At 28.2% G+C, this 9,782-nt stretch overlaps 1 protein-coding gene across 2 annotated transcripts in view; it reads left to right on the top strand.

Moving 5' to 3' along the window:
• LOC107453725 (lachesin) overlaps positions 1 to 9,782 on the top strand; it is a 257,834-nt gene that overhangs the window by 212,777 nt on the left and 35,275 nt on the right. For both annotated transcript variants that reach the window (XM_071183280.1, XM_043042726.2), the window contains exons 6-7: positions 8,308 to 8,478; positions 8,850 to 8,978. In XM_071183280.1, coding sequence (XP_071039381.1) covers positions 8,308 to 8,478; positions 8,850 to 8,978 — 300 coding nt within the window. The remainder of the gene's footprint in view (positions 1 to 8,307; positions 8,479 to 8,849; positions 8,979 to 9,782) is intronic.

Below are 9,782 nucleotides of genomic sequence, written 5' to 3'. Positions count from 1 at the left end.
TATATATATATATATATAAATGCTACATGTAGATTTATATTTCTCTCAAATGATATTATTTAAAGCTGTTGCTTCTAATAACACTTGAAAAAGTCTGGTAGAGGCGCCTTTCGTTTTACAAGAGAGCACCGCAAGGGTGAAGGTATGTCTTAGCTCTGAATTTCACGATTAAATGGCAGCACCACTCATTCGGGAAGTCTCTTTCTCATGTTAGACATAGATCGGAATGAAAAAAATCTTTTCTCCAGATTCTTGTACCCATGGTACTGTTCAGTGACTGACTTCAAGACATTTGATACCTCGGCTCTTACGATCACGTATATCGCATGTACTCGACTGGTCTTAGCGGAGTCGAAGATCGAACCCCGGTTTCTCAATACCTACGGTCAATTCTCTACCACTGGGATACCACAGTCCAAGCATATAATATTTTATCAAAAAATACATTTAAAACTAAACACTTCTTACACTATGTAAGATTGACTGTTTTTGATATTATTATTAACATATAAATTAAATATATAAATTAAATATATAAATTTAAATATGCGTAAAGACGTCTCAAAAATGTAATCGCTGATTTGTTGAATTAATCAAACTACCGTGTGCCAAAAAAACTGGTGAATCTCCTCAAAATTTATCCAGTAAAATTAACTTTTGAAAGTTTTTAGAATAAGCATTTGCTTACTACAACGAACTTCAGTTTAAAATATTTTGGTATTTGAAAAGATTTTTGACTATTTAAAACTAAATCTAAAAGCGTAGTAATGTTTTGAATTTTTTTATATATACACGACAGCAAAGTGTGATATTAAAGTCAGTTTTTGTAAGATTTAAGTCAGTTTTTGTAAGATTAAGATTCAGAGTTAAGACCATTGGCCAAGTGTTAGTAACAATTTGAGTGTTTAAGAATTTCAATCCCTTGCTTTTATTACTATAAGTTTTTAATGAAAATGTATCTGGCAAGTAAGATAACGTAAGATGAAATAATATTTAAAAGTAAAATTTCGATTTTATTGTCTAGCGAGCTTCATTGGCGAAAAGTCAGACAATTGAATTAAATTAACGTTCTATTGGGAGAAAAAAAATAAAGATGGATGGGACAATATTGCTAAAATATATTTCGTAATTTTATTTGTGTTGATATAATATTGTAATTTCGAGAATACTATCTTGTTCTAACAACATAAACATTCAGTAAAAATATTATTTAAAACATAAAAATAAATATTTCTTTTTTAATATTTTAATTGTATTAGTTTTTAATTTTACAATAGTAAATTATTTTTATAGCAGTAAAATAATAGATAACTGTCTAAGCATTTCCTACCTGGGAGAAAATTCTACTTTGTGAGAGCACTTTGTTCGTGCACAGAGAAAGAACACCATAAAATTACCATAATGTATAATAATGACATTTTTGGTTGAAATACAATAATGATATTTAATAAAACCAAAATATATCGTATTTAAACTATTTGTTTGGTAATTTTTATGGAAAAGGTTTACCAGAAATTATATTTATCAAAGTTACAGTCTTTGTTAGCACACATTTACGAAAATACGACACTAAAAAGTAAATTTAACCGAATCGATAGTTTCCATGTCATGCTCTGTAATATCTTGATAAAATTTTCACATTTTACCACATTTACCAAATTATAAGACCATATGTTATATTTAATTTTACCAAAATCAATATCAAAGCGCGTTGGTAAAAATTACCGACCTTTTTGGTGTTCCCATTAAGTCAGAAACATGGTTAATCTTATCATTTTCTTGTAGTTTTGATACTATGATATTGCGTACTTTCTTTCTCTGTGTGGGAAGGTGTACTTTTGAGGAAGGTGTTATCCAAAGAATAAATAGTATAGTTTAGATATAGATAAAAGTACGTAATTGTTCATACGTCGCACTAGAGCTACGTAATTGTTATTTACGTCGCACTAGAGCTGCATAACGGACTATTGGCGATGGTCTGGGAAACATCCCTGTGGACGATGCAAAGAAATGACATCACAATTTTGATTATTTGCAGAAGGGATGGCTTCGGTAGCCGGGTGACCTGTGCAAAGTTGAACACTTTACGGTAGAACAGTTTAACGAGGACCAATGCGACGCACCCTCGGTCCCTACTCAGGCTGATCAAAGCTCGCTTACTGACCGAACTGAACCGTGTCCTTACGATCAGTCTACCGAGGGAATTAAATATTTCAACTTAATCTTGCTATAATATTTAATCTTTATTTGCTATTTAAGATTAAAATCAAAAATTTACAAAATATAGATTTTTATTTGAATCTGAATTAAAAATACCTTATTAATTTTGACTAGTCTAATTCTTTCACTAGAAAGAAATAACCCTCTCCTAACTGTAATTTAGTAAATATAATATTTGGAGTATTGTTTTGCACTATATTTTAATTAAAGAATAACGCATATTTTGCCTAGGTTTCAATTTTCTTCACTTTTATCCACAGGTTACATTATAAGAAATTATATTTATAAAGCTGTGGCATGAAATAGACCGTTCCACTTGCATTTTGATCTATCTCAACGCCCACATAATCGAGTAAACACAATTTCATTTCGATTCTTCTTGAGAAATAAAAAGGATAAAAGAGCTTTATTCGTTGTTTGTGCTTTTTAAAAGAATACAGCTTTAAAAAATAATATTAAAACGAAAATCAATCCATGCAAGAAAGTAAGCATATCCCCTATCCTTTTCCTCGCAACTGCGCTGTTTCAAAGTGTTTAGTTTTCACTCCTCGATTTCACACCATTCTCACTTGTTTATTGAATTTTAGTTTTTTCCTTCTCCTTTCTAGATGCGATTTGAAGGAGGGGATTTGTAGAGGGGTGGAAAAGTTTTATCGAAGAGGGTGGATGTGGGGTTTTCAAAAAGAGAATGCTGGTTTTCTGCAAACTCTAACGCTTTTTCGCAGAAACAGAGCAGCGATTTCTAGAGAGTAGGAAAAGGGTTGGAGTGATTGAAGAAGTATAGGTTTGTTTCGCTCCAAATATCACATCGAAAAGCTTTATTCACTACTTAAGTAACTACGTTTGATATAAACTTGTTTTACGTCTTATTGAATCTTTAAGAGTTGTAGTTAAGAGTTATGTTAGAATATTTTGAAAAAAAATCCTAGCTTTTGTTGTAGATATAAAATTTTTATTCCAAATTTTGGACTTTATTATTTGAAATATTTGAAATAATATGAAAAGAAAATTCACTTTCCTCCAACGCTTATTGTAATCTAGTACACTTCACTTACATATTATCAAAAAAAAAATAGTCAAATTTTTCAACGCTCTGTGGCTGAGCTATAGTTTTTTGTGCTGGCGTCCACAGGTCTTTGGTTCGATCCAGGGGCCGGGAACGGCTCACTCAGCCTTTCATCTCTTCAGTGGGGCGATAAAATGAGTATCAAGCATGCTTAAGAACACTGGCAGTTCCGCTTTGGGCATACCACCCAACTGGAACATCTGCTCTTGTAACCCAGAGCCCAAGGATCAAGAAAACTGAGATGGGCACATTAGGCCTTGGCCCTCTATGGGCTTTCGCACCACTGAGTGTAGATTTTACTCAAGTTTCATTATGCCATGCTTAATTCCTATGCTAGCTTCCTTTTCAATCCGTCCCTATGACGTCATGACCAGTTTTCACACATATTTTATCTGATTTTAAAATCTTACTCTGCAGGTTATGTTAGTTTCCCTAGTCCGAATCCTGGGTCTAACTGTGTGATCATTTGTTCCCATTTTCCTTCTATTTTTGCCATTATGATTTGTATGGAAAATATGCAATTAGCACTAAACTATACTGGTATAAGCTGAATTAAGCTTGTTTTATGCCTTATTGAATCTTTTAAAGTTATAGTTAAGAGCTATGTTAGAATATTTTAAAAACAATGTAAATTTTACAAACGATATAAAAATTTTATTCTATATTTTAGATTCTATTATTTGAAATATTTGAAGTAATATGAAGAGGGAATTCAATTTCATGCTACTTTTATAAAAATCTTTTTGTGCATTTGACTTTTAAAAAATGGAAAAGTAGTCATGCTTAATGTCAATGTTAACTTCCTCTTCAATCCATCCCTATGACTTCGTGAACATTTTTCAACATATTTCATCTGATATTAAAATTTTACTATAAGAATGAAAATTCTAACACTGTGTTTGAGTTAGATATTTTTTATATACGAAGGGCGAATATGTAGTTTGAATCCACCAAGTTTCTGAAGAAATATTACCTTAAGATTTGCTAACTTTCATCCTTGTCTAAATTAATACGGATCCCTTACCTAAAGTAATACTGATATATTTTATCTTATATCTTCACAGTACACGAAATAATTTCCTGTTTTAATACTACTGTCTTCTAATAGCCAGAATGATCAGACTTCTTTTGTATGATTTTACTGGAAGAAAAACATTTAAATGCTTTTAATTTTTCCTTATGTGATAATAGTACAAATCAATTTCTTAACTGATATTTCTATTTTAATATTTTATATCTTCAAGTCAAATCCTATTTAACTAAAGTAAAGGCTTTAATTTGAAACCTAGCATTTATTTTCTTCGTAGTTTTTTTGGAACTTCTTTTTCAAGTCAACTTTAATTATTGATTTTCAAGGCTTAATATTTTTTTAAAACTTTAACAGTGTGATTAGTTTTTTAATTTAAAAATGTCATAAGTTTATATTGGATGAAACATAAAGAGAATAAAATATTTTATAACTGAAAAATTTTTAAAAATTCAAGCCATTGCGGTTTTCGCATTTTTTGCATGATCTAGGACGAGAAAAAAATGAAAGTGTTATAATTATATTTTTTATATAACAACTTATAAAGTAGTTCGGAAACTACGAAAAACGTTTTTTCCTTTAAAAACATTGTTTTTTTAAACTACTGTTAAAATAGTGAGGATAATACAAATAAAGAAATTGTGTACATTATATTATATCAAGAGCTTTATAGCAGTAAGTACTTTTCAATTAGAACGTTAATATTACGTACACATAACATTCGTTTTGTTCTAAAGAATATTCTTTTCAAAAAATATTGTTTCAAAAACTCTTTTATGCAAAAACATTCGCTTTTAAATTTCACACAAAAGAGCTTTTCTTTACGACTATTTTGTATAATCAGTTTAGTTATTGATATATCACTTCTTTCAAAATGTATAAAAACATGACAAAAATCTCGTTTTCCAATAAAAAATCGGAAAGCCGTTAAAGCAGATATCCGATGATAGATGCCGATAAAAATGGCAAAAGGCTACAAATGTCCATCATTGTCTGAAACACTTGCCTTTATATCGATAATATCCGATGCAGCTTAATGTATTGATTGTTGCCTTTCTCCTATTTTAGATTTGAAAAAAAAAATAATTTATCAGAAATAAATGATGCAATTTAAGAGATTCATTGATTAAGTTTCAAGAGAAACAAGATTTAACAGGATATAAAAGAAAACCGATGCGCATTAAAATACAGTTAAAGACATTAAAAGGAGGATTAATGATAAATTTCATTGCATAATAAGGACAGAAGATTTTTTTTACAGGTGATTTTAAGTAGCAGCTATCTTTCTTTCGAAACAAAGAAGTCTTCGTTAGATACACTTTATCGAGGCTATATTAATCCAAACTAATTAGGAAAAGTTTGCTTTATCTTGCTATTACTTTTTTATTTTTTTTATTTATTTACTTTTTTTTGTAATACAAGCTTAAAGATTATGTGCACTCTTAAACTTGAATCAATTTTATTTTATCGCACTATTCATACTAAGAATGTATTTTTATTAGTAGAAAAGTTTATATTAATGTATAAAATGTTGTTTATAAAGTATAAATTGTTACGGAAAAATAAGGTACTGTTTTTTAACAATTAATATTTTATTTTAAGGCACTCACATGAAACATAGAAAGTAAATAAGATACATGTAAAAAATTAATTATGTAACATTATTATTGCAAAGAAGATTAATTTTTGCAACACAAGCTTCAAGTATATATGCACTATTTGATTCTGATTTAATTTATTTTATCGCAATATTCACGTTAAAAGTGTATCAATTTTAAAAGAGAAAGTCTTATATTAATTTTTAAAATATTTTTTGTTTATAAAGGAATAAATTGTTAAGAAAAAGGGAAGTACTTTTTTAACTATCAATAATTCATTTCAAGACATTCAGGAGAAGTATTGAATAAATTTAAGATATCTGTCAAACAATTAATTACGTAAAATTATTGTTATGCAAGAGATTAATTTATCATTTTTGATTTTTCACTGATAATTTTTAATCTATCTATGGTTTTCTCTACTCTGCAAAGAATTATAGATAAAATTACGATATAAAGTATCGACAACTTCGCCGCATCATCTGTAAAATCCACTTTTACCGTAAAATATTATATCGTAAATTTGCAATAATTTTTATTTAATTAGATAGCTTCAGTGATTTTACTGTAAAAATTACGGTTTGTCTGATTTTTTGTTTCGCTACATGTTCCGGTAAAAATGGATTTTATAGTATCGGCATCTTGTGAGCTGATATTTTTTATCTTAATTTGATACGGTATTTTTTTTTACTGTATACCACCGATTCTCATACCACAAGTGGACCTTGAAAATCTTGTTGACATTTATAACATGAAAAATTTTGGAAAACTGATTGAAAAACTGTTGCTAATAAATAATTCTACCATAGAAAATTGGGATAAAACAGAATAGCGAAAGAAATCAGAGTTTTACTCGCGATCCTTGCTTATATCTGTCCTAAAAAGTATCTATAATAGACTAATTAATACAAAATTAACGCTTCTAAATTTATTTCCAGCTTTTGACACACTTTGGAGCTGTGATTAACTTTTATTTTACAACATTTCACTAGGAATGAGCTTAAAATTCACCCTTAAGACTTGTATTAGGTGAAAAAGCGTATTTTTCCGCAAGTATTTGCCTAGATACTTTATCTGTTTAAAACTTTACATGTTTATCTGTTTTTATTTTATAAATATTTTAAAAATATATTTTAAAATAACTACCTATTGTATTTGTATCATAAACTCAAGTATTTTTATTCTTTTATTGCCAGTCTTTATTTTTTTGTTCTATCCGGTTTTAAATTTTCAACTACTTATTTACTGTCTACAACAGTAAAATAAGTTGGCCTTCTTCTTATTTATAAGGTTCAACGCTTAAGTTATAAATGAAATTTTACAACATATAGATGGAACTAGCTTAAAACATATTTGAGAATATAAAACTTTTTACACCTACACAGTAAAAAAAAGTTTTTAATTTAAGAAAGGAAACAGTCAGTTGTTGTGCCAGTGTAAAACCTTTTATTTCACAGAAAAAAATACAGATTTTGAGAAACAGACTTTGTTACTTTAAGAAACAAAACACTATGAAATAACTATGCATTGTGATCGGTGGGAGCCACATTCACTTCTTCAGACTAATCAGCACAAGGATTTGAACCTGAGTCACCTAGATTTGAAGTAAACGCTCTGTCCCCTGATCTACTAAAGCTCTAATGACTCAGGGAAAAGAAAAATCTTAGACTGATTATTTCAAAAGTCTTAGTTATTAAAATAGTATTTAAGTATAAAAACGTTTAAAAACATAGTAGTCCACCCGTATAAAAATGTTTGACAACAAAAAAAAATTATCTGAAGAAATATAATGACCAGAGTACCAATTTGGCAATAAATCGCAGTTTTACTTAAAACTTTACCAGTTTTAACAAGTAAAACTTTAGCAGCTTTACTTGTTGAAAAAAAAACAAAATAGTTACTGAAAACAAGAGAATATAAAGAAAATAATCTTAAAAGGATTTAAAAATGTAGATAGAAATGTAGAAGTATCGTAAGCAAAGCAAATCTGCATGACAAAAACTTGAAAATGAAACTGATGGATTTTACCTGTTTATGATTAGGATGAAGAACAGAGTAAAACCGTTTTGTCAACGTAACAGCTTTAAACCGTCAAATATACAGAGAAAGTCTGTAAAAAGACCGGGAGTTTCTTACAGTGCTTGAATAACGGTTAAAAACAAAAAAAAAAACCTGTGTTTATCTTAAGCATTTTTTTCTGTAAAAAATATACTTTTCTTTTGTGGAATTTACTGTAATTTTCACAGTGAATTTGTTTTTCGTTTTTTTTATTACAAACATAGGTGTCTTTTTTCTTCCTTATGACTCTGTTTTTTTTATTATATTAGTTTGAATTTTTATGTATTTTTTTATTATTAGTTAAATTTACCTAAATTTTGTTTTCTATCTTATTTAAGTGCCTCCTGATATAATTATGAATGAAAGCAGCACAGATATAACAGCAAGAGAAGGAACAAATGTTTCACTTCTTTGTAAAGCAAAAGGATATCCAAGTCCAAACATATCATGGAGGAGAGAGGATAATCAGCCGATACCTTTAGGAATGTGGCATGGAAAAAAATTGCTTGGTAAATTTTGTAATGAAACTTAATAACTAAATTGTAATTAAATTAATTAGTTTATAAATACTTATATTATACATTATAATTAAACTTCAATAACATAACAAAGTATTATTTTTTCTTAAATATGCACTTGGAAAAAAATACTTCTATAAGCAGTTAAAATGCAGATGATAAATCTAAAGTTATTTTATTTATAAACTATTAAATGGTAATATTTATTTTCATAATTTAATATTTAGCGACAAAATTAATAACTTAGTGAAATAACAAAAGTGTAAATGAAAAAACATCAATTCCTGTATAAAATCTTTACAAATAGAATAGGATTATGGTTTGATAAAAATGTTTTTGACAAATTTCATTTTTTTTTACAGCTACCAGCTTTGATGGAAATCAATTAAATATTAGCCGTGTAAGTAGATTGCACATGGGTGCCTATCTCTGCATTGCTTCTAATGGGGTACCACCGTCTGTTAGCAGAAGAATATTATTACACGTAAATTGTAAGTAACTTTCAATAATTTTCTTCTCTGAATTAGTGTATACCTCCATTTTGACTCCGCGAAAATTTCAATTATTCGTTGATAGTCTCTTTTGCATTCCGAAAAATTAATATATAAATGTTTTCCGTGCGTGAAGAGTATCAAAGGGTAACTTTAAATGCTCATATTTCGCTCATTTATTAAAATTTTTTGTAAAACAGTAATTGGTATTTTCTTATTAATTAAAACTTACACAAAAATATTTAAAATACACAAATATATTATTATAGTAATTAAACGTAAAGCAAAATAAAATTAGTTTGTTTTTATAAAATGTCCAAATTACCGTGAATATTATAACACGGTTTATGAAATTTTGTGCAATTATAGCATAAAATAACCAAAATCAATGATGAAGGTACTCACTTTTTTATTCGTAACTTACTGTCGCTTCCTAAACCTTCTAAAAGCTTTGAATTTCATTGAAACCTATAAAACAATTTACATGTCATAAACAACTTTAAAGTTAAAAGATAATTTTTTAAATATTTCATGAGCAGTTTGAAAGGAAATGCCAAACACTGAAGTGTCACTTCAATATTGTAGGGAAGTGTGTTTTAAGAAGTAGGGAGAATGATTTTAGTGATCTTTAATATCTAAATTTATAAATTATTTAAAAAATTGAATTATTTTTTAAAAAAGGTTGAAAGCAAAATTTAAAGTAATAAAAGGAATAATTTATTTTAAGAATTTTAATGTAAATGGACATTATTAAAAGTAGATTAAACGTAGGCGAATCAATCGTCTTTTCTTCCACTTTTTTTT

The sequence above is a fragment of the Parasteatoda tepidariorum genome, chromosome 7 (assembly GCF_043381705.1).
Source record: "Parasteatoda tepidariorum isolate YZ-2023 chromosome 7, CAS_Ptep_4.0, whole genome shotgun sequence".
Classification (NCBI taxonomy): Eukaryota; Metazoa; Arthropoda; class Arachnida; order Araneae; family Theridiidae; genus Parasteatoda; species Parasteatoda tepidariorum.
Note: the sequence above shows the minus strand (reverse complement) of the source record. Positions and strands in the feature narration are given on the sequence as shown.